We start from the raw sequence: 25,954 nt of genomic DNA, 5'->3' as shown, positions 1-25,954 counted from the left end.
CTTAATCTCTTACTCTGAGAGTATGAAATCAAGTGAGAATTCGGTTTAACAGAATTTGGAAAGGTGGACCCACATCACCCACCTTCCCTATTCTTCAGTATATCCTGGGATAGAAGCACTTAATTTATCTCAAGTTGGGCCCAGATATGACAGCTGCATTTAAGGTATTTTACTGAACCAGGAGGTAGGCAGAAGCATGCTACTATGGTTTTTCTGGTACTTTCAATAATAAAATCCCAATAATAAAGGGTGGAATTCAAAGTGGGCTGATCTAGTGTTAGATTAGGTTTTGTGGTGTTATAACTGGTTGCTTCGTTTATATTATTCCATAGTGACATCTGCAGGCCTCCAGAGAGAAACACGAATACTTTTGGTAACTCCTAGGTGCTGTAAGAGAAAGTTAAGTTGGGTGGGGAGGAGGAAGAGAGGTATTTGACCAAAAGCCCAATGATCAGAATGCTTCCAGTCCTTAACTTACTGTGATTGAATGGATGAAAGAGATTTTCTGAAGGTGGACTGAACATCTAACTGGAGCAGCATGGGAATAGGTGGGTACCCACCCAGCTGGGCCCACAGTGAACGTATTGATGATGTCTTCTCGGTTATTGGGTAGCTTGAAGCGGACTGATCAGCATTCCAGATAGCTTCCATCTGATCTTGTTTTCTAGAGAGTCAGAGAGCACTAATTGAAAGCTCCAAACTCTCCTGTACTCCATAGGCAATCAAAAGCTATGGTTCTTATTCTCCCCTCTTTTCTTCACCACCACATCACCCCGTCCTCTAAGGCCCTTCCTCACTCTGAGGAACATTAGTCACGCCCACTTTGACTGAGAAATGAGTTAAAACAACAGGATTTGCTGAAATTTCCCACCTCCCCCCAAAAAAGCTGCATTTCCATGGTTTTACCTAGTAATCCATTTTAAAACTGCCTTCTTAGCTGCCTGGATTACTATATATAGATCATATCCAGAAACTTTTTTTTCTATTTTCCCAGCAGCAATCTTTTTCCTCTTCCTTCCCAAAGCTCCTACTTTCTTCTTTTTTATTTTATTTTAAGTAATACTTCTAAGTTTCTTCATTGTGTATTAATTTGTTGCTTAGTAAGAATGGATCAGCTTCTTTTTTAAAAAGGAACTCAAAATTGGATGTTAAATATTTAAGTAGGAATATATTTAAATAAGCCTTTTGTTAAATTAGCTAAGAAAATTAATAATCCTTAGACTCTCCACTATACCATATTATAATTGTGGGGAAGGGGAAGATCTTGGCTAGGAAAAAAAGCATACCATCCAAAGAAAGTTTAATGTCAATCTTTCCTTCTACATACCTAAGTTTCTTGAATATGTCAGATTTTCTGTCCTCTTTCATTGGTAGGTCTAGGAATGGCTGTTGAATAAGTTTGATAGGGGTAGGTTTCTGCTTTTTGTCGATGAACAAAGGTACAGGTTGACTAAGATTCAATTTATATATATCTTGGAGCTAAAAATAAATAAATAAAAAAGAAAACAATGAAAAGAACGGGCCAGAATCTTCAGGAAGGTCTTCTGAGCTGGCCCTAGCTTACCTATGACTCTTCATTTATCATGGATTTGCAAATTCTATTTCTCCATTCTCTTTCTCCTCTTCTCCAATTACTCCTCAGCCTCCACCCCACCTTCAACATAATTTCAGTGGTGGCAGCTATAATATATATAAACCTGGCTCCTGCATAATCTCTGATCCTAGCCGTTTCATTTCCTAGCTGTGTAACTTTGAGTTGCTAATTTTATCTGCACCTCGTTCTCATTATTCTATGAGAATAGTAACACAGGTTTGTTGTGAGAATTGTATAACATATAGGGGAGCACTTCATAAATTGTAAGAACTATGCAAATGCAATGATGAAAACATTTACTGAGTCCTTACTGAATGTCAGATGCTGTCTACATAATAATTCATTTGATATTTTATTTACAACAACCTTATGAGATAGGTGCTATTATTGTCCTTATCTTATAAATAGGGGTTTGGAGTTCAGAAAATTTAAGTGGCTTGCCCATGGTCTCCTAGTTAGCATGTAGTGAAGCTCATTTGAACCCATGTAGTCTGGTAGCAGAACCAACCTCTTGACCACCACCCTGACTCAGTGAAAGGTATTTATTATATTTCATTTTTATCCTCTTCTCTCTTTTGCTTTTTCCTCTCCCTTCGTTATGCCTTAATACCCACCTTATCATCTAGATGAAGGTTGCCTGGACCCCAGACCCTATTCATCCTCTGACATGCCCTAGATATTGTGATTCCTGTTAGACAATTCATGACACTGCCAACAGATCTTGCATTCCACTTACACTGGCCATATTTTCCAAGCAAAAAACTGTGTGTGTGTGTGTGTGTGTGTGTGTGTGTGTGTGTGTGTATTTACAAAGAGCTTTAATTCTTAAAATGTAGCCCTTCTGGAAAATTCAGAATATGTCTGATTTGAATCAGGCTATGATGAGAAGTCTCTGTACCTTCTAAAGTAGCAAGTAAACTGATCTTATTAAGTAACTAAATTAATTACTTTAGTGGAAGAAAAGGATATATAGATACAAAATGTTCCTAGGATTTCCAGAATGTTCCAGAACTTCTGCTAGAACATGTAATAGGGGCGTGTAATCCCAGAGCAAAGAGCTCTAATCTCACCTTTATAACTTCGTGGAAGGTCATCTCAGAGGGAGCTCTGGGACATAATGACTGAATTGTTAAGAGTTAAACAGGGTCTTCTGTGCATGGTGCTATGCAAGCAAGTTAAATAAATCCTTATCTCTCTTCTTGTAAAGTCACCAAATTAAAACTTGCTTTCTGATAGTTGTGAGAAAAGGAGTAACTGTCATGAATCAGTTGGAGAGTAGTGACTTCAAGAGAAGCTAGTAGATGTGGGTTGACTAGGAATGAGTTGAACACTTCTAGAAGTCTCTCCTATTCAAACCTTTTCTCATCTAGAAAGTCCAGCCAGTATTCCTGTTGTCAATTTAGGAGTTTCACTGAAGTCACGGTGTAATTGATTGAATGGTGATGCCCCAGATACGTGCACCCAGAACCCATGACTGTGACCTTATTTAGAAAAAGGGTCTGTACAGGTGTAATTAAGTTAAGGATCTCAAGATGAGATCATCCTGGATTAAACAGGTGGGTCCTAAATTCATGACACATGACTTTGTAAAATTCAGAAGTGAAGACAGACAAGCTGGGAGAAGGGCTAAGGGAAAAACGAAAGCAGACGATAGGGATTATGCCGGTACAAGCCAAATAATTGTCTATAGCTATCAGACTCTGGGAGAGGGACATGGAGTACATTTCTTAGAGCCTCCAAAAAGAACATCTTGATTCTCTCTTTATCTTGATGTCATAAACTGTCCTTCAGAACTCTAAAAGAATACATTTCTGTTTTTTTAAGCCATGAAGTTTGTTACAGTAGCCCTAGGAAACTAATATACAAGGTGTCTCCAGATGAATGTTAATTTCAAGGCTTTCCACTCTCATTTTTCTTGTAATACACTGGGCCGAGGGAATAGAAAACAGATTACCTGGCTAAATAAGAGCATCATTTTCCTCAGGCACTGATTCCGGTTCTTCTCTAGAGACTTCTGCTTCCCAGTCCAGACCCCCATCATCTTTTTCTGGTAGCCATCAATTCTGTTCAGCATTATGTAAAGGTCCTGGATCTCATAACCTTTCCCACTGTTTTGGATGATTTGTAATCTTTTGATTATATTGTTTCTGAAAAAAATTAACAAGAATTAGATTGATGTAATTACTGACCTTAACTTAGCAAACCTGGCCTTAGTTACTTCAATTCTCATCTCATCGTTAATAAATAGAGAGAGGTGGAATAGGGATAGGAGGCTTACTTAATAAAATCTTAATCAAGTTCCATATATGACTAAACTTTCAAAAATCTATATGACTGTCAAATTTTCATTAAACCTTCACAATTTAGTGTTATAATAGTGATATTATTATTTTAATATATTAAAATTGTAGTATTGTACAATTATGTACAAGACATAATTCTATATAATAAAAACCTAATATGCTAAGTGTTTGGTCATCCAGTTGTCCATTCAGCCAATCAAAGCATAATATGCTAATGATGTGCTAAGGCCACTCAACCGCTCGCTATGACATACACTGACCACCAGGGGGCAGACAGTTGACCAGTTGACCAGTCACTATGACATACACTGACCACCTGGGGGCAGACACTCCTACTAGTAGGTTAGCTTGCTGCTGGGGTCTGGCCATTCAAGACTGAGCCAGGCCAGATACACCCTGGAGCTCTCCTGTTGTCCCTCCCTGGCTGGCCAACCTCTCGCATCCCCCAACCCCTCCTCCCTGCCCCAATCGTGCACTGGTGGGGTCCCTCAGCCTGGCCTGTGCCCCCTCCCATCTGGGACCTCTCAGGGGATGTAGGAAAGCCAGTTTTGGCCTGATCCCACAGACCATGCTGAGGGACCTGCACTGGTGCACAAATTTGTGCACCGGGCCTCTAATACAATTATAAAAAAGACAGTGTTCTTGCCTTCAAAGCATTTCAAAGCCAGAATAGGAGACTAATAAGTTAACTATGTCAAAGAGAGAATGAAACAAATGTTAAATAGAAATGTAAACATGCTATTTGAGCAAAAAGAAATGCATAATTAATTATAGTAAGAGAAATAAAGAAGGCTTTATAAGAAGATGTTGAGCCCTAGCTGGTTTGGCTCGATGGATAGAGCGTCAGCCTGCAGACTCAAGGGTCCCAGGTTCGATTCCGGTCAAGGGCATGTACCTTGGTTGCAGGCACATCCCCAGTAGGGGGTGTGCAGGAGGCAGCTGATCGATGTTTCTCTCTCATCGATGTTTCTAACTCTATACCTCTCCCTTCCTCTCTGTAAAAAATCAATAAAATATATTTTTTTAAAAGATGTTGAATAGGATCTTGAGGAATAGTCATAAAAATGTATTCTCTTTATTATAATGCATGCTACCTTTGGGTCTCCTAAAAAATAGTGTTTCACCATCCCTGTACTAGAGGAGAGGAAAAGGAATCTGAGGGGGGGGGGGGGGAATTAAAGATTTTTGAAGTGATTTTTACAGAGAAGAAGAAGGGAGAGAAAGAGGAGATTAGCTGCCTCCTGCATGGCCCCACTGGGGTTCAAGTCCGCGCCTGGGTACTTGCCCTCACCAGGAATTAAACCAGCAACCTCTTGATGTATGGGTTGATGCTCAGTCACTGAGCCACACCGACCGGGCTAATTGATTTTCTAAAGTCACATAAATAAATAGCATATTTGGGAAGCAAACCTAGATATTCTCCCTTTTCAGAATACCAATATTTTTCAAAGTGTGTACTGAATCATTTGTCGGGAAAGGAGGAAATACTTGTTTAAAATACAGATTCCAAGTCTCCCCAGACCTTTTTAATCAAAATCTTGGAGTGGTCCCCCTCTCTTCCTCAGCGCTGCCTACGAAGGTGGCAGCCATCTTCTCTTGGCACCATGGCTGTCCTCAGACCCCTCGTGAAACCCAAGATTGTCAAAAAGAGGACCAAGAAGTTCACCCGGCACCAGTCAGACCGATATGTCAAAATTAAGCGGAACTGGCAGAAACCCAGAGGCACTGACAATAGGGTGTGGAGACGATTCAAGGGCCAGATCTTGATGCCCAACATTGGTTATGGGAACAACAAGAAAACAAAGCACATGCTGCCCAGTGGCTTTCAGAAGTTTCTGGTCCATAACGTCAAGGAGCTTGAAGTGCTGATGATGTGCAATAAGTCTTACTGTGCGAGATTGCTCACAACGTCTCCTCCAAGAACCGCAAAGCCATTGTGGAAAGAGCAGCCCAGCTGGCCATCAGAGTCACCAAACCCAATGCCAGGCTGCGCAGCGAAGAAAATGAATAGACAGATTGTGCACACATTGTATTTGGTTAATTAAATCATAAAATTCTGCCCCCAAAAAATCTTGGTGTGTAGATTTCGAGATATGTATTTTAAACAGAATCTCAAGTAAACCTTAAGTTTGGGAAGAAGGGGATGAGGAATTCCAGGTTGAAGCAATACTTAGTACAAACGTAAGAGAATGGAAGTTATATTTTGGGAGTTGTGAATAGTCTAAGACTTTTAGACCATGGATATGTGAAAGGATATGGTGGGAAGGAGACTGGAATGGCTGGATTATGAAAGGCCTAAAAAGACATGTTAAAGAGTTTGGATTTTGGGGGCAGGAATTGGCAAAGGAAATCATTGAAGATATGTTTCTGAACATAGGTGTTTTACATATATATAAACACAGAGAGGAAAAACAACTCTTAGGTCCCTTTTGTGGGTTATAATTAATAGCTTAGAACATACTAAACTATGGATCATTTAATACTTAAACAGGTCAATTTTCTGAGTTAACTTAGCATATTTAAATTAATTTTCCAGTAGCTTTGGATGTTTTCCCATGTCCTATAGGTGATTTTTATTTTTTTCACTTTTCTAACCATCTTTATAACATGTGTTTTTAATAACTTCTCCACATTGATTATAGAATGCCTATCACATCCATTCCCATAAATAACACTGTTCTCAATAAAGCAAGTGAGTAACATTCTTATCACCACCTTTTATACTATTCAAAAATAGTTAATATTATTATACTTCATATCTTCTCTCCCATATAACATCAAGAATCTTCTTGACCTAGCTACCTTTGTTATGGAATATTTAACCTATCAATATTTTATTCCTTGTTATATCTGTTGGTGATCTGATTATAATAACATTAAATATTAAATAAGAACTTTCTGAGGAAAAATGAATTGATCTTTGATGGGAGTAAAGTTATAATTGTATAAGTTGAATATTGTTACAAAATGTTGACCTATATATTTCAATTTTTAAATGATTTTACTGAAGCAAGTCAGATCATGTCACTTATGTCTTCAAAATCTCTAGTCAGGGAGAAGAGGTCAGGGGAAATGGGAGATATCTGTAATACTATCAACAATAAAAAATATTCAAAAAATTTAAATCTCCAATAAATCAAACAAACTAATTGCCATATATAGATTGCCATAAAAGCTATCTAAGAACTTCCCTCCAAAACTACCAAGCCTATATAATATCATAGATGATATCTGCCAAACCTTAAAAGAACAACTAATTTTACTGTAAACTCTCAAGCATAAAAAAATAAATTTTCACATTTTTTAATGATAGAAGCTTAAAATTAAGTAAAAAAAATGACAAAATAGCACCAATCAAACTTACTAATTAATGTAAAAAAATTTAAATAAAACATTAGCAAACAAACTTCATAACATTCAAAGAAGGATAGATACATCAAGGACAAATAGGATTTATTCCAGGAATGCAGTGATGGTTTAATATAATTAATTATATTAATATATCTGAGGAGAAAGTAATATTTTCTTTAATGCACATGAAAATGACATGTTAAAATCACATTTAATAAAAAATGTGATTTAACAAATTTAACAAAATTTAACATCCATTCTTTATTTTTTTTAAACATAATGAAACAGGAGCATATGGATATTTTAATATGATAAAAATGTACTTCAACCTAAAAGTCAGCATTTTTTTTTTTTACTGACAGTCCCTCTCACAGTCTGGGAACCCTTAAGGGATGTCCACCTGCTGGCTTAGACCCACTCCCCAGAGGATCAAGCCTAAGCTGGCAGTCAGACATCCCTCTGGCAGCCCAGGAGCCCTTGGGGGATGTCCTACTGATGTCTTAGTGCTGCCGCAGAGGCAGGAGAGGCTCCCACCACTGCCACTGTGCTTGCAGCCCTCAACCCAGCCTGTGGCTGAGCGGAGCTTCCCCTGTGGAAGTGCACTGACCACCAGGGGGAAGCTCCTGCATTGAGCGTCTGGCCCCTAGTGGTTATTGCATGTCATAGCAACTGGCCATTCCACTGTTAGGGTCAATTTGCATATTACCCTTTTATTATATAGGATTTTTATATAGGATGTTAATTATTTCCACTATCTTTTTAATCAATTTATAATTATTTTTAATAAGTAGCAATGAAAGGGCTTATATTTTGGCCATCTGAGTTACATAGAATGGAAAAAATAAGAAAAAAGAAATTGACTTAGGTTAAAAACATTTTACAACTTTTTCAGAAAACAGAATATAAATGTAAGTGATCCTTTTAAACATACTTGAATATAAAGGTTTTTTTTAGAAAAATAACATGGGGCCATGGGAAGGCACTCATAGCTGTTACTCAGGTCAGTCAAATGAATAAAGATGACCTTGTAGCCATGTCACCAAATTTTTTAACAGAGTTTTAGAGATACTAACCAATTCAGATAATCAAGAGACAGAAATTAGATGTTTAAAAATTGGCAAATCTAAATGTAAAAAAATTATTATTGATAGGTGCTATGATTACATTTGAGTTCTGAAGAACTCAAAATTATCAATTGAGCCGAAACCGGTTTGGCTCAGCAGTAGAGCGTCGGTCTGCGGACTGAAAGGTCCCAGGTTCAATTCCGGTCAGGGGCATGTACGTTGGTTGTGGGCACATCCCCGGTAGGGGGTGTGCAAGAGGCAGCTGGTCGATGTTTCTCTCTTATCGATGTTTCTAGCTCTCTATCTCTCTCCCCTCCTCTCTGTAAAAAATCAATAAAATATATTTAAAAAATATATATATATATCAATTGAAAAACTCACATGCATGAATACCATAAATGGTTGCATATAAAAATGATATAAAGAAATCTAGACTTCATTTATACAAATAATGAGTTAGAAGATATCATAGAAAAAAAGAGTCCTTTTAAAATGGTAACCACAAAAATAAAAACTACCCAATCAGTGTGGCTGAGTGTCAACCTATGAATCAGGAGGTCACGGTTCTATTCCCTATCAGGGCATATGCCCCTGTTGTGAGTTTGATCCCCAGTGGGAGGTGTGCAGAAGGCAGCAAATCAGTGATTCTCATCATTGACATTTCTATCTCTCCCTCTCCCTTCCTCTCTGAAATCATTAAAAATATTTTTTAAAAAAATACTACCAGGATATACACTTATGGAAGAATATGGAGGAGTTATACAAAAACTTTTTCCAGAAGGACACACACATACTTGAACAAAAAGGAAGGTATACCATATTCTTGGAGAGGAAGATAGCATTAGTAAAGATAAGCTAGATTTTGCTGTCTTAATAATCCCAAATCTTAGTGGCAAAAAAGAAAATTTTACTTGTTGTTTATACTAAAAATCCATCAGGGTGTAGCAGGGAGAGCTTCATTATATACTCTCAAGAATACAGGCTAAGACGGGAATGGCAAGAAATATTCAAGGTGATGAATAGCAAGAACCTACAGCCAAAAATAATCTACCCAGCAAAGCTATCACTCAGAATCGAAGGCCAGATAAAGAGCTTCACTAATAAAAAAAAGCTAAAGGAGTTCATCACCACCAAACCAGAATTATATGAATTGCTGAAGGGGGTTCTTTCGGAAGAGAAAGTAAATAAAGATAAAAACTATGAACAACAAATACGTAACTATCAACAAGTGAATCTAAAAACCAAGGAAATTAAAAAAAAATCTAATGAACAATATTAACTGTTGAATATAATAGAATCAGAGGTATGGAAGGGGAGTGAACTGATGATTCTCGGGGAAAAGGGGAGAGGGGGGTGTGGGAAGAGACTGTGCACCTATGGATGAGGACTGAGAAAGGGCTGAGGATGGGGTGGGAGCCTAGTGGAGGGGAGCAATTGAGGGGGGGATAAAAAGAGAAACATTTATAATAATATGAACAATAAAGATTTATTTTAAAAAAAGAATACAGGCTAAAAGAACAGCTATCATCTTAAACATTGTAGTTTATCATGGCAGAGGAAAAAGAGACTCTGGAGGGTCTCAGACTGACAATGACAAGCTCAGCACAGAAATGACACATACCAATTCTGTTCACATCTCATTAACAAGTACTGGCAAACACTATAATGACTATGACAAAGACTCAACATCATGAAAATAAAACTGCAATAAATAACATGGACTAGAAGTGACTCATCTATATGTAATCAGTAAAAAAAAAAAAAAATAACAAAAAGTGAGAAACTAAGATGGCAGCAAAGGTAAATACCTAAACTGTCACCTCGCGCAACAATTTCAAAACTACAACTGGAAGACAAAACGTCTATCACCCAGAACACAGGAAAGCTGGCTGAGTGGAAGTTCTACAACTAGAAGGAAAGAGAAAATAGCATAAGCACTGAAAAGCTGAGGTACAAAGACACGTGAATTGGGCTGGTGGCAGGTGATTGGGAGAGCTGCTTTTTTTCAACCTACAGGGAGACAAGCTCCCGATTACTCTGAAATCCAGTTTCTGGGGAGATGCAGGGGACCCAAACTCCTACAGGGAGAAGCTGGACTGTCTGCCATCAGGTCGAAAAGTAAGGGTGACTTTTTTTGCAGAGGTGCACCCAGCAATCTTGTTTACTGCGCTGGAATGTGGGATGCAGGGACTTAGAAATGTGGAAAGGCAGAGAAGACTGACTGGCAGCCATTGCTGACTGCCATGCCCTAGCCTAGTACACCCTGAGACCCTATCCAGCACATTCTACAAACACACCCAAGCTCCTCGCAGTGGCTTTTGCAAATAAATGGGCTGCCTTGTCAAAGTTTAACCAAATAAACTGAAGCTCCAGTCAGACAGCTCCAAAACCTCCAAATCCCAAGCAAAAACTGTAGTTCTTGCTGTAATTCCTGCTGGGTGGCCTCAGACAGTAGCTGACTTGCACCCCATTAGAGATCCAGAATCTAATGGTCTATGTGAGACAACACCAGATTGCAACTACTCTCATAAGAGACACATGCAAGAGGCAGACCCAGTGAGTACCAAAGCCCCATTGGGACAAGTCCTGCCCCATAAACATGTCTCCAGAGCAGCAATTCTTCCATTATAGACACAGTAGGTCCTCACAGCCAATTGGCCTGAAGGTCAATTACTCCCAGTGACACTAACAATAATCAAGATTTAACTACAACAAGGCTGTACACACAGTCCACAAAGGGGTGCACCAAGAGTGTCCACCTCAGATAACTAGGAGGCTGACTCATTAGACCATATAGGACACCTAGCACACAAAGCCACCCTACCAACTTAGGGAAGCAGCAAAAATGAGGAGACAAGGAAACAGATCACAAATGAAAGAAATGGAGGAAAACAAGTGACTGGATTTAGACTTCAAAACCATGGTTATACAGTTTTTAAAGAATTTTCTAGAAAAGGCTGATAAATTTAACGAGACCCTCGAGGATATGAAAAAGGACCAACTAGAAATTAAACATACACTGACTTAAATAAAAAAATATTATACAGAGACCCAACCACAGACTAGAGAAATGCAAGAATCAAGTCAAAGATTTGAAATACAAGGAAGCAAAGAACAATCAACCCGAAAACAAAAAGAAAAAAGAATCCAGAAAGTTGAAGGTAGTGTAAGAAGCTTCTGGGACAACTTCAAATGTACCAGAATTATGGGGTGCCAGAATAAGAAAGAGAGCAAGATACTAGAAACCTATTTGAAGAAATAGTAACCGAAAACTCCCCCACTTGGTGATAAAAATAGACTTACAAGTCCAGGAAGCTCACAGAACCCCAAACAAAAGGAATCCAAAGAGGACAACACCAAGACACTTCATAATTAAAATGCCAAGGGCAAAAGACAAAGATAATTTTACAAGCAGCAAGAGAAAAACAGTTAGTTACATACAAGGGAGCACCCATACAATTATCAGCTGATTTCTCAACAGAAACTATTCAGGCCAGAAGGGAGTGGCAAGAAATATTCAAAGTGATGAATAGCAAGAACCTACAACCAAGATTACTGTATCCCGCAAAGTTATCATTCAGAATTGAAGGGCAAATAAAGAGCTCCACAGATAAGAAAAAGCTAAAGGAGTTTCATCACCACCAAACCAGTGTTGAAATGCTGAAAGGTATTCTTTAAGAAGAGGAAGAAGAAGAAAAAAGTAAAGATAAAAATTATGAACAACAAATAAGTATCTATCAACAAATGAACCTAAAAATTAAGTGAATTAAAAATCTGAGGAACAGCCGAAACCGGTTTGGCTCAGTGGTAGAGTGTCAGTCTGCGGACTGAAAGGTCCCAGGTTCGATTCCGGTCAAGGGCATGTACCCGAGTTGCGGGCACATCCCCAGTAGGGGGTGTGCAAGAGGCAGCTGGTGGATGTTTCTCTCTCATCGACGTTTCTGGCTCTCTATATCTCTCCCTTCCTCTCTGTAAAAAATCAATAAAATATATTTTTTTAAAAAAATCTGAGGAACAGAATAAACTGGTAAATACAATAGAATCAGGGGCATAGAATGGGAATGGATTGATAATTCTTAAGGGGAGTGGGGTGTGGGGATGCAGGAAGAGACTGGACAAAATCGTACACCTCTGGATGAGGACAGGGGAGGGGGAGAGGTAAGGGCAGAGGGTGGAGTCAGAACCAGTGGAGGGGAGTTATGGGGGGAGGAGGAGGAAGGAGAAATGATTGTAATATTCTGAACAGTAAAGATTTATTAAATTTAAGAAAAGAATGCAAAAAAAGTCCAGATATGTACCTAATTGTTATAAGAATTTATGATTAAGATATGTTTAAATCAGTAGTGGGGAAGGCAGATTATTTTGTAAGTAGTGAGGGGCAACTGGGTAGCCATGTGCGGAGAAAAACCAGATCCATTTCTCACAACAGAATATTGTGAATCAAAGACTTAAATATATATATGTGCTGCCGAAGTGAGCACCAAAGACTTAAATATAAAACAAATTTAAAAAATGAATAACCAACCATAAAAATACTAAGAGACCTAGAAAGGATTTTTTAAAATCACAATTTTTAAAATAGGGTTGTTTTTTTTTAGTTGACTTTAGAGAGGAAAGAAAAGGGAGAGAGAGAGATAGAAACATCAATGATGAGAGAGAATTATTGGTTGGCTGCCTCCTGCACACGCTCTTCTGAGGATCAAGCCCACAACCTGGTATGTGCCCTTGACCGGAATCAAACCAGGGACCCTTCAGTCCACAGGCCAATGCTCTATCCAAACCGGCTAGGGCTAAAAATCATAATTTTCTACAAAGCAAAAAATACCAAAAACAGAGTAAAAACAGACAAGTGGGGGGAGATTTATAATTTATTACACAGTCAAGGGGCCAATTTTCCAAATATTTGATCAGATCCCCCAAATGAATTTAAAAAGCAAGTTGACAACCCAAATGAGAAATGGGCAAAGTATTTTAATGGCGTCTTCATAGAAAATGAAATACGGATGGCTCTTAAGTCTAGAAAACGTTGTTTAACCTCACCAATAATAAAAATAGTGACAATTAAAACAGTAAAATGCCATATTTTATCTATTATATTGGTAATGAACAAAAAATTTGATAATAGTTTGTGTTAGTCTTGATGTAGGGAAATACCATTTTCCAACACTAACCAATATGTAAATTGGAAAACAATTTGGCAAAAATCTTTCACAATTATAAAACACCCTTTGATACAGAAATTCTACTAGGAATATACATACATATATATGTGTATACAAGATTGTTCATAAAAGTATATTTTTATAATGCAAAATATTGATAACAGCATAAATATCCATCAGAGGTTAGGTAAATTCTGATAAATCCGGACTTTGAATACTATGGAACTATAAAATCAATGAGTAGACCCTTTATATAGGAATTCCCAATTTATCTAACACTTAATACCTAAGTTCGATTATGAAAAAAAAAAAATCAAACATGGTAACTTTAAAATATGCAAAAATGGGGATAAAAGAGCATAGTACTTTTCTACATATGCAGAAAATGTTATGCATATGCATTAGTAGCCCTGTGGAAGAGGACTAAAGATTAGGATAGGATTATTATCACTTTATTTCATTTGGATTTTTAAAATATTGTACCTGGTGAATTCCACTTATTTTTTAAAATTTAAATAAAACTAAGGAAAAAAGACATAAGAGAACTGGAGATTGACCAGAAACATGTTATTTAAAATTCTCGAATAGATTAAAAAAGCAAACAAAACTAGGGATATTCAGTTTAGAAAGAACAAACTACAGACAAATATAGAGTAAAACATTTTTCAACAATCTCAGTTTAAGCTTTGAAATTAAAAGTTCTGATTATATCTTGAATAAGTCTTTCTTTTGCACCTTGTTATTTCAATCCTTAGTTATCAAATGAATTCTGTCCTCAAAAATGTAAATTTATTGAGAACAGGGTATTTCGTTTTATTCACTGCTATATCTAGCAACTAGAACAATGCTTGGCACATAGGAGGCATTCAGTAAACATGTGCTGAATAAATAACATAGTTCTTTCTATATTTAATGATAACCTCTCTATTATAGGTTTTAGTTTAGCTTCTTGTAATTTAAGGTTAAAAAATTTCCCCAAAATAATAGGTTGGTAACCTCAAAACACAAATGCTAAGGATGGCAGGCCAGTTGTCCCTTTCCCTGCCCTATTTCTGATATTTTCAATTTTTTAAAAATCAGGATGAGGACCTGTTTCTTTCAGGTCACTCCAGCGGTCAAGTTGCTGTGGCAACACCTTATACATAACATGCCATCTCCCATTTTAAGAATCATAATCTTCTGGTGAGCCCAAGATGTTGTAAGAAATTCAGAATAACTGGAAGCATCTCTAAACTTTTGAAATGGATATTATGGGGATCAGCCATGATCCACAAAATTTATCTTGGCATCTCTGCTAGATATATTATATATTTATTTTCTAAAAAAGATCTCCTATTGCTATCTTAAATAGGCTTCCATCCCACAGACCTACCATAGGATAATCTTTTAGAACACCTGATCTGACAAGTATGAACATACTTATAGGGCAGTGTGGGAGGATATTTGAAATCAGGACTAAACCAGAAGTCAAAATGTAATAGTTACATCTACCTTGCACGCTGGATCAGCCTATAGGCAATGTACTTGCGGAATAGGTATCCCAGCCGAACTGTGTCTGTATGAAGTGTCTCAAGTATGAGATTTCTAGCTGTTGTATATAGCTCTGAAGGGAGTCCAGAAGTTTCTGTGGTTTGATTTAGGAGTATCAGGTTCTTCCTTTGAGCCTTCACATCAACAAAATACCTCTGCTCTTTGAGCTCTTGAAAAGAGGAAGAGGGTATCATCATCTTGAGTTTCTTGGTATCTGAAACTGAAGTCAGTACACAGGGCTTACTTATAGGGGGGAATCGGGATTTCCAGTCCCATTCGGATGGTGAAATCTGTGATCTTTGGGGTAGTTGAGTAGTAAGAGGAGGTAGTGATGTTATAGGCTTCGTGAGAGCGGGAAGGGGCCCCTCAATGTAAGGAGTTTGTGATACTGGTGTCCTATAACTGGTGAGATAGGACTGAAATGTCCCAAGTTGTTCCATAGCAAAAGAATCTTGGAGTTCCTGGATTTCTTTAGAAGTGTCAGAAACCTCTGATATTTGGAACTTCTTAGTGGTGAAAGGGGTTTGCGGTACCTTGAAATGTGGAGCACTGGGTTGGACCAATTCTGATTTAGGTTTCAGAAACAAATCTTTTGGGGGCTTTCCAAGAGTTGAGGGGGCCTGTAGTGTTGACGGATATCCAGGGCTGGGAGAGATCCATAGTGGGAACGCTTGCCCAGGAAGGGTCTGTGGTGCCAGAAGCTGCCCAAGGGCAGAAGGGGCTTGTAGATAGGGAGATTGCTCACGGGTAGTAGGTAGCTGAAATGCCTGGGGCTGCTCAGAGAAGGTTGAGCGTCCAGATTCCGTGAGCTCCCCAGGGACAGAAGAGGGCCTAGGAATCAAAGGCTTCCCAGGAAAGAGAGGATCCCAGAGACTGGGAATCTGTGAAGAGGTGGATGGAATCATTGATACCAGAGGTGACTGGGGAGTCAGAGAGTCCCTAGGTATGAGGAACTGCCTAGGGCTAAGAAGGGAATCCAGTGGGAGGGGCTGCCCTGGAGTGGGAGGGGTCCCAGATACTGGAAGCTTCCCAGGGATGGGAGGGACCTCTTGTGCTAGGAACTGCACAGGGGTGAATTGACCCTTAGAAACCAGTGTCTGTTTAGAGGAAGGAAGTGGTGCCAGGAGCTTCTGTCTAGTTCTTGTAGTGTCTGGCCCAGAAAGGAAAGAAGTCTTTGATTCTTGAAATGGTTTAGGAGTGGAAGGAGTCAATATGGTGGACAACTTAGGCATGTAAGGAGCACTTCGTTTGATGGATTTATCGGGAATAGAAAAGATCCCACCTTCCAGGGTTTGTCCTGAAGGAGGACCAGCCCAGTCTTGTGAAAACTGCTCATTAATGGGAGGAGCTCTTGATTCTAGACTCTGCCTAGACATGTGAGTAGTACCCATGGGCTGGGCCTGTCCTGGGGTGAAGGGAGCTCCCAAAGGCTGAACTTGCTCATGGGTAAGGGGAGATCCTAAGTCATGGGCTTTATCTGAGGTGAGAGGGACCCCCAAAGACTGCTCAGGCCAAAGAGTTAAAGGAATTGGAATTCCGAGTGCCTGGGCCTGATTCAGAAGTAAAGGAGTGCTGAATGACTGAGCCTGTTCATAGGTGGGAGTGATCCCCAAGGCTTCGCTCTGCTTGAGAGAAAGAGTGTGTGATACTTCCTGAACCATTTCTGGAGTGATAGACCCCCGCAATCTCCGGGCCTGTTCTGCAGTGAGAGGGGTCTCTAATGCCTGAGCCTGGTCAGGGGTAAGTGGGATCCCCAATGCTTGTACCTGCTCAGGGGTGAGGGGGATGCCCTCTGCCAGGGCTTGTTCACTGGTATGTGTGATCGCTGAAATCTGCGCTTTCTCTGGAGTGAGAGTGAACATCAGTGCCCGTGTCTGTGCCTCTGTCTGCTGTGGTGTGACAGTGACTCCCAACGCCTCATCCTGGCCTTGAGTGATAGGGACACCAAGTATTTGGGCCTGTTGTGTAGTCACAGGGATCTGCATTGCCTGGCCCTGAGTAGGAGTAATATGGTCCCTCAATGTCCCTTCTTGCTGGAGAATGACAGGAGCTCTCAACGCTTGGTCTTGTTCATGTGTGAGTGTGACTCTCAACTCCTGGGCTTTTTCAGGTGTGAGGGTAACCATCAGTGCCTTTAACTGCTCATGGGTAAGAGTAATGCCCTGTGCCTGTGCCTGCTGAGGGGTGAGAGTGATGCCCAGAGCCTGGGCTTGCCTAGGAGTGACAGTGATTCCCTGGGCCTGGGCCTCGGCCTGCTGAGGGGTGAGAGAAAAGCCCAATGACTGGGCCTGCTGAGGGGTGAGTGTGATTTGTTGTGCCTGTGCCTGTTCAGGGGTGAGAGTGATGCCCAGAGCCTGGGCCTGCCTAGGAGTGACAGTGATTCCCTGGGCCTGGGCCTGGGCCTGGGCCTGCTGAGGGGTGGCAGTGATGCCCTGGGCCTGGGCCTGCTGAGGGGTGAGTGTGATTCCTTGTGCCTGTGCCTGTTCAGGGGTGACAGTGAGTCCCTGTGATTGGGCCTGCTGAGGGGTGGCAGTGATGCCCTGTGCCCGGGCCTGCTGAGGGGTGGCAGTGATGCCCAGTGCCTGGGCCTGTTCAAGGCTAACAGTGAGTCCCTGTGCCCGGGCCTGCCGAGGGGTAAGTATAATGCCCAGTTCCTGGGCCTGCTGAGGGGTGACAGTGATGCGCTTTGCCCGTGCCTTATGACGTGTGAAAGTGATGCCCAGTGCCTGGGCCTGCTGAGGGGTGAGAGATATTCTACGTGCCCGGGCATGCTGATGAGTGACAGTGATGCCCAGTGCATGGGCCTGCTTACGGGTGAAAATGATGCCCAGTGCCTGGGCCTGCTGAGGGGTGACAGTGATTCCTTGTGCCCAGGACTTCTGAGGGTTGAGAGGGATGTGCAGTGCTTGGGCCTGCTGACGGGTGAGTGTGATTCCCCGTGTCCGGGCCTTCCGAGGAGTGACAGTAATTCCCTGTGTCTGGGCCTGCTGAGGGGTGACAGTGATTCCCTGGGCCTCCTGAGGGGTGAGTGTGATGCCCTCGGCCTGGGCCTGCTGAGGGGTGACAGTGATTCCCTGGGCCTCCTGAGGGGTGAGTGTGATGCCCTCGGCCTGGGCCTCCTGAGCGGTGAGTGTGATGCCCAGTTCCTCAGCCTGCTGAGGGGTGACAGTGATGCCCTGGGCCTGAGCCTGCTGAGGGGTGAGTGTGATGTCCAGGGCCTGAGCCTGCTGAGGGGTGAGAGTGATGCCCTGGGCCTGGGCCTGCTGAGGGGTGAGTGTGATGCCCAGTTCCTCAGCCTGCTGAGGGGTGACAGTGATGCCCTGGGCCTCGGCCTGCTGAGGGGTGAGTGTGATGCCCAGTTCCTCGGCCTGCTGAGGGGTGAGAGTGATGCCCTGGGCCTGAGCCTGCTGAGGGGTGAGAGTGATGCCCAGTTCCTCGGCCTGCTGAGGGGTGAGAGTGATGCCCTGTGCCTCGGCCTGCTGAGGGGTGACAGTGATGCCCAGTGCCTCGGCCTGCTGAGGGGTGAGAGTGATGCCCAGTTCCTCGGCCTGCTGAGGGGTGAGAGTGATGCCCAGTTCCTCGGCCTGCTGAGGGGTGACAGTGATGCCCAGTGCCTCGGCCTGCTGAGGGGTGAGTGTGATGCCCAGTTTCTCAGCCTGCTGAGGGGTGAGTGTGATGCCCAGTTCCTCAGCCTGCTGAGGGGTGACAGTGATGCCCTGTGCCTCGGCCTGCTGAGGGGTGAGAGTGATGCCCAGTTCCTCGGCCTGCTGAGGGGTGAGTGTGATGCCCAGTGCCTGGGCCTGCTGAGGGGTGAGAGTGATGCCCTGTGCCTCGGCCTGCTGAGGGGTGAGAGTGATGCCCAGTTCCTCGGCCTGCTGAGGGGTGAGTGTGATGCCCAGTGCCTGGGCCTGCTGAGGGGTGAGAGTGATGCCCTGTGCCTCGGCCTGCTGAGGGGTGAGAGTGATGCCCAGTTCCTCGGCCTGCTGAGGGGTAAGTGCAATTCCTTGTGCCTGTGCCTGTTCTGGGGTGTGATGAAACCCCAGTTCCTTGGCTTGCTCGGGAATGACAGTTACTCGCTGTGTTTCAGCCTGCTGAGGGGTGACAATGGCACCCAGTCCCCTGTCCTGCTGAGGAATAAGACTTATCCCCTCTCCTTGGACTTGGAGCTGTTGAGATGTAAGAGTGATGCCCAGTGCCTGGGCTTCCTCAGGGGTGACAATGAGCCCCAGTCTCTGGGCCTGCTCAGGAGTGAGAGTTATCCCCTGGGCCTGGGCCTGCTGAGGAGTGACAGTGATGCCCAGTGCCTGGGCCTGTTCAGGAGAGAGAGTGATGCCCTGGGCTTGGGCCTGCTCAGGAGAGAGAGTGAAGTCCTGGTCCTCGGCCTCCTCATGAATGACAGCCATGGACTTTGTAGGATACTGTCCAGGAATAGACAAGGGCCCAGGTGAGGAAAACTGTGTCGAGGTGGAAGGAATGGCTGGTTCAAAGTACTTTTCATCAGCAAGCTTCATATGGAACTCTTTTTTTTTTTGTAACTGGAATGCTTCTTTCCATGTGTCCTTCCATCTGGGAGTCAATGTTATTGAAGCGTAATTTAACATATTTTCTAGATTTTCAGGTATTTCCTTCTTAATCTTCTTCTGCTCCTTTGTTTTTTTAGGCCACTGACTTTCATCATCCTCCCCCTTTCTCTCTGGCTTCTGCTTCTCTTCCTCTTCCTTCCAGCTGCTTTCCAGCTCCAAATGTTTCACTTCCTTCTGAATCTCCTCAAAGGACACTCCTTGTTCTTTCATTTTTTGCATCCATGCTTCCAGGGGTTGCTGCTTTCGCTTCTGCTGTTCTTCCTCTCCCATTCCCTTTTGCATCTCATCTTGCTCAGTCTGCTTTTGCATCCTCTGTTTTTGAAGTAGCACCAATACTTCTTTCTGCCATTGTTTCTCCTTCTGCTGCTCTTGCTTTCTCTCCTTCATCTGGAGCCATTTAATTTTCTCTTCCAAACCCTTACTTATCTTTTCATATTTCATCTTCCATAAATTCCTTTCTTCTTGTAACTGCTGTTGTTTAAGATTCATATTCACAATTTCTCCTTGAACTTGCAAATATTTCTCCTGCCTCTGTTTTTGCTTCTCCTTGTGGTCTTTCCCTGCTATTGCGACTACTGGAGCATCTTCTTCCTTTTCTATTTCAGTCAAGATCTCCTGTGTTAAATTTTGTATTACTGGGTCCATGCTCTCAGATGAAAGTAAGGAGCTAATTTCAGACTTTGCACTAATTGGCCTCTGTAAGTCTAGCCCTGGTATAAATGAGCCTTGTTTTTGTTTCATTTGTTTCTCTCTAATTTGTTCTTTTTTAATGTCTTTGTATTTTCTCAAGATTTTTCCCACAGCTCCAGCCACATTTTGGAAATATTCTTCCATTTTTGTCTTTATGATTCCTAATTTTTCAACTTCTGCTTTTTTTAATAATAACTCTCCTTCTGGCACAGTCTTTTTATCCAAAGGAGTTCTTGTGTTATCAATTTTCTCTTTTAAGAAAGACATTATGGCGTTATGAAATTCATCTATTGATAGATTATCCTGTTCACTTTTGCCATCTGGACTTCCTGGAGCTGTAGTAGATTCTGAAGTCTCTTTAGTTATCTTAGATTGCGATTCAGCAAGTTCATGAGACTTGACCTTCTTGGTAAAGACTGATGTGTCCTTCTCTTCAGTTTTTCCTTCTTTGCTTGTGGTAATTTCTGAAGAGACTTGATGTTCCTTTTCTTTTATTTTCACTTTCTCAGCAGATTTATCAAGTTGGGTTATCCCCGATGACTCTGCTCGGAAACTCATAAGAGATTTGCTCTCTTTGTTCATTAACTCGGTGGTGGATTTCTTTTTATGCCCTGAAATAACTTGGTCTTTTGAAATTATATATTCAAGTTTCTGCTTCCTGAGTCGTTCCCACTTACTAGTTCTACTTTTGCCACCTTGGCTCTTTGTGTCAGTAGAAGGGAATTTCGAAAGAACACGTTGACTTTTTGATCCAATGAATGACTTTGATTTGTCTACAGAAAGGAGTTGTACTTCTTGACTTGTTTTTTGCTCTACTTGTAGCCCTTTGGTCTCTGAGACTATTTGTTTACTTGTCTGAGTCAGACTTGATCTAGAGGTCTCAAGCTCATATGAGTCTTTTGAGATCTTCCTTTCCTGTGATTGATACTCATCAGTCCAATCTTCCTTCAGTGATATCTTATCTTCAGTGATATCTTTGGAAGGTATTTTGGGGGGTTTTTCAGGTAAAGAAGATTGCTGATCAATTAAACCTGCAGTCGTTTCAACTTGGGATGTATGTGAAATTGCTGAGTCCCACTTGAACACTGAGCCTTTGGTCCCCTTTCTTTGGGCCTTCCCCAAAGTATTTTTATATTCTTTGATCAAAATATTGTCTATAATCTCTTCTTTATCAGTCTGGCGAAAGCCCTTGGGTGATTGTGGAGAAATCCCAGATAACACTTTCAAGGTTGATGGGGGCCATGCTTTGAATTTAATAAGCTGCTCACATTTTTCTTCTGCATATTTAAGTTTCTGCTGAAGCATTTCATTTTCTTCACTGAGCTCTTTTATTACCTGCAGGGAGGTCTCTCTTCCCCCTTCCTCGCTTATATACACATCAGGAGAGAGGTTAGTAACTTTTACTTCATTATTTAGTGAAGTCAATGCTTTAGAAAGATTTGATATTGTTGATGCTATATAGTTAATAGCATTGTTTTCCAATTTATTGAACATTGTAGTATCTATGAGTTCCTGTAGCATGTAGTTGATTTCTGAAACCTTTGTATTTGTTGCAAATTCATCACTGATCATCTGATTTGGTGTTAAAGCCTGGGCTGTTACAGGTCGCTTTAAAACTCTATCTTTCCAGGATTTCCATAGACTTTTTCTAGATGCTAGAAGAAGAAAAACCAAAAAACATAAATGATGAGACTGTATTTATTTTTTTGTGTTGTGTCCTATGGTTAAGCCTAAGGAAGTTAGAATAAATTAACATATAGCTGAAGGAAACAACTATGATGATAATTGCTCATCAAACATAGCATATCAATAAAGATATGAAAATCTAGTAGAAAAAAAATAGAGCTGAATAGTATAATAACTAAAATGAAAAGTTAGCTAAGAGGGCTCAAAGTAGATTTGAACTAACAGAAGAAAATAACCAGAAAACTTGACGCTTGATTAGTAAAAGTTGTCTAATCTGAGGCACAGGGAAAAGAAAGAAAAAAGAAAAATGAACAAAGCCTCAGAGACAAGTGGCACACCATTAAGCATACTGATATACAAATAATAGAAACCCCAGAAGAGGAGAGAAGTACATTAAAATTATTTGAAGAAGTGCCTTGGCCAGTGTGGCTCAGTTGATTGATCATTGTCTCATGCACCGGTTGGATTCCTGGTCAGGGCACATGCCCAGGTTTTGTCGATACTTAGTAGGAGGCATTCAGGAGGCAGCTGATATGTTTCTCTCTCATCGATGTTTTTCTCTACCCCTCTCCCTTCCCTTTCTCAATAAAAAACATATTTAAAAAAAATTATTTGTAGCTGGGACCAGTTTGGCTCAATGGATAGAGCGTCGGCTTGGGGACTGAAGGGCCCCGGGTTCGATTCCGGTCAAGGGCATGTACCTTGGTTGCGGGCATATCCCCAGTAGGGGGTGTGCAAGAGGCAGCTGATCGATGACTCTCTCTCATTGGTGTTTCTAACTCTCTATCTCTCTCCCTTCCTCTCTGTAAAAAATCAATAAAATATATTTTTAAAAAAATTATTTGTATAAGCATAACCAATGGACACAGACACATGAGAGGGCATGAGTGGGGTGTGGGGGATAAGGACACATATGTAATACCTTAATCAATAAAAATAAATAAATTTAAAAAATATTTGAAGAAGTAATGGCCAAATCATCCAAATATATATACATATAGTGGCCTGGTGCACGAAATTCGTGCACCCTCCTCTCCAATCTTGGACCCTTCAGGATGTCCAACTGCAAGTTTAGGCCCAATCTAAACTGGCAGTCAAACATCCCTTTCACAATCCGGGACCACTGGACTCCCTACTGGGCAGCCTCCAAGCTGGGTGGCACTGTAGGCCTATGTTCGCCTCTACCAGTGGCCACTTCTGCTTCGGAGGTTGCTTCCACTGGGAGCCACTCCCAGGCTAGGCAATGCGGTGTGCCTGCTTGTGGCCTCCAGGCTGGGTGGGGCAGCATGCCCGCTCATAATCCCCAGCTGGGCAGCTTCCAGGCTGGGCGGTACTGTGACCCTGCACGTGCCTCCACTGGTGGCTGCTATTGCCTGGGGCTGCTCCCAGGCCAGGCCTGACTGGTCGTGACTATTACGTGCCTGACCAGTCGTGACTGTTACAGCGTCTGGGCTAATTAGTATATCCCTAGGATAAATTAGGAATATATATATACCGTGTTTCCCCGAAAATAAGACATCCTCTGAAAATAAGACCTAGTGCATGAAAAGATAAGACATCCCCTGAAAATAAGACCTAGCGCATCTTTGGGAGAAAAAATTAATATAATACACTGTCTTATTTTCAGGGAAACAGGGTATATATATATATATATATATATATATTTGAGATTTAGTTTCAGAGGGAAAGTTTCTCTTCTTAATATCTTTATATTGATTTCAGAAAGAGGAAGGGAGGGGAAGAGAGGTATGGGAACATCAATGATGAGAGAAAATCATTGATTGGCTGCCTCCTGCCCACCCCTCACTGGGGATCAAACTTGTGCATGTGCCCTGACTGGGAATTGAACTACTGGTATGACTTCCTGATTCATGGGTTGATACTCAACCATTGAGCCATACCAGCTGGGCAAATTATCCAAAATTTTATGAAAAACATTAATTTACACATTCAAAAAACTCAGCAAATTTTAAGTGGACAAACACAAAATAATCTATATTAATAAAAAGGTAATATGCTAATTAGACCGGATGTCTTCCGGACGTCCTTCCTGACAAAGCTGGAGCCCAGGCAAAGCTGCTCTGGGTCCTGGATGGCTGCAGCCAGCTGGAGGGAGGGAAGCCTAGGTTCCAAGTGTGGATCCCAAGGCAGAGGTGGTTAGGGGTGATCAGGCAGGCAGGCAAGTGGTTAGGAGCAATCAGGTAAGCAGACAGAGGCAATTAGGAGCAATAAGTCAGGCAGAAGAGTGGTTAGGGGAGATCAGGCAGGCAGGCAGAGTGGTTAGGGATGATCAGGCAGGCAGGAAGGCAAGCATTTAAGAGCCAATGGTCCTGGATTGTAAGAAGGATGTCCAACTACTGGTTTAGGCCCAATCTGCAGGGATTCCTGCAGGACTAGGCCTAAGCCAGCAATTGGACATCCCCCAAGGGGAACCCCCCCCCCCAATGCATAAATTTTTGTGCACTGGGCCTCTAGTAAGTAGATAAAATGAGGAGAAAGGTGGTTATAGAAAAAAATTAAAATAAACAAGATAAAATAAAGACACAAAAATATAGAAAAATGACTCATCCCAATAAAAAGAGACTAATCAAGTACAGGAGAACTATAGCTCACTCTTTATCAGAAAAAATGGAGGCCAGAAGGCAGTGGGATGGTATATTTAAAGTGCTGAAAAAATTATACTGCTAACCAAGAATTCTATACCCAGCAAAACTATTAAAAAGTGAAAGTAAGCCTGGCCAGAATGGCTCAGTGGTTGAGCACTAACCTATGAATCAGGAGGTCATGGTTTGATTCCCAGTCTGATTCCTGGTCAGGGCACATGCCCAGATTGCATGCTCAATCCCCAATGGAGGGTGTGCAGGAGGCAGCCAATCAATGATTCCTTTTCATCATTGATGTTTCTCTTTCTCTCTCTCACTCTCTCTTCCTCTCTGAAATCAATAAAAATATATCTTTTTTTAAAAATGAAGGTAAGCCTGGCTGGTATGGCTCAGTGGTTGAGTATTGATCTATGAACCAAGAGTCACTGGTTCAATTCCCGGGCAGGGCACATGCCTGGATTTGGGCTTAATCCCCAGTAGGGGGTGTGCAGGAGGCAGCCAATCTCTATTCTTCTACTTTCCTCTCTCTATAAAAATCAAAACATTTTTTACAATATATTTATTTCAGAGGAGATTGGAGAGAGAGAAAGAGAGAGAGAGAGAGAAACATCAATGATGAGAAAGAATCATTGATTGGCTACTTCTTGCATGCCCCAAACTGGGGATCAAGCCTGCAATGTGGATATGTGCCCTGACCAGGACATAGAGTGATGACCTCCTGGTTCATAGTTCAATGCTCAAGCACTGAGCCATGCCAGCCAAGCACTAAAAACGTATTTTTAAAAATATATATATTTTATTGATTTTTTACAGAGAGGAAGGGAGAGAGATAGATAGCTAGAAACATCGATGAGAGAGAAACATCGACCAGCTGCCTCCTGCACACCCCCTACTGGGGATGTGCCCGCAACCAATGTACATGCCTTTGACCGGAATCGAACCTGGGACCTTTCAGTCCACAGACCAATGCTCTACCACTGAGCCAAACCAAATTCGGCTAAAAACGTATTTAAAAAAAATACTTTTAGCCGAAACTGGTTTGGTCTGAAGGGTCCCAGGTTCGATTCCGGTCAAAGCATGTACCTAAAAACGTATTTTAAAAAAATACTTTTAGCCGAAACTGGTTTGGCTCAGTGGATAGAGCATCAGTCTGCGGTCTGAAGGGTCCCAGGTTCGATTCCAGTCAAAGCATGTACCTTGGTTGCGGGCACATCCCCGGTAGGGGTTGTGCAGGAGGCAGCTGGTCGATGTTTCTCTCTCATCGATGTTTCTAGTTCTCTGCCCCTCTTTCTCTCTCTTCCTCTCTGTAAAATATCAATAAAATATATATTTTTTAAAAATACTTTTAAAATGAAGGTAAGACATCCGTTCTTCAGAATAACACTCTT

At 41.6% G+C, this 25,954-nt stretch overlaps 2 protein-coding genes and 1 pseudogene across 3 annotated transcripts; 1 reads left to right on the top strand and 2 right to left on the bottom strand.

Moving 5' to 3' along the window:
• Positions 1 to 474: 474 nt before the first annotated feature.
• On the bottom strand, positions 475 to 23,251 carry FAM186A (family with sequence similarity 186 member A; the record flags this gene model as incomplete). Its single annotated transcript, XM_084876212.1, has 7 exons — positions 475 to 664; positions 1,328 to 1,479; positions 3,549 to 3,741; positions 14,966 to 19,570; positions 19,742 to 20,202; positions 20,389 to 21,932; positions 23,149 to 23,251. 7 exons carry the CDS (start codon positions 23,249 to 23,251, stop codon positions 475 to 477), a joined length of 7,248 nt encoding a protein of 2,415 aa, XP_084732338.1.
• On the top strand, positions 5,475 to 5,917 carry LOC311619320 (large ribosomal subunit protein eL32-like; annotated as a pseudogene). Its single transcript has one exon. The product of its transcript is annotated as a large ribosomal subunit protein eL32-like (transcript).
• LOC311618654 (uncharacterized protein) lies at positions 14,962 to 19,407 on the bottom strand (the record flags this gene model as incomplete). Its single annotated transcript, XM_084876213.1, has 1 exon — positions 14,962 to 19,407. One exon carries the CDS (start codon positions 19,405 to 19,407, stop codon positions 14,962 to 14,964), a length of 4,446 nt encoding a protein of 1,481 aa, XP_084732339.1.
• Positions 23,252 to 25,954: the final 2,703 nt, after the last annotated feature.

The sequence above is a fragment of the Pipistrellus hanaki genome (genome assembly GCF_964339955.1).
Source record: "Pipistrellus hanaki genome assembly, chromosome: 3".
In the NCBI taxonomy this organism is placed as follows: domain Eukaryota; kingdom Metazoa; phylum Chordata; class Mammalia; order Chiroptera; family Vespertilionidae; genus Pipistrellus; species Pipistrellus hanaki.
The sequence above is the reverse complement of the archived record's forward strand: the minus strand, read 5'-3'. Positions and strand labels throughout refer to the sequence as shown.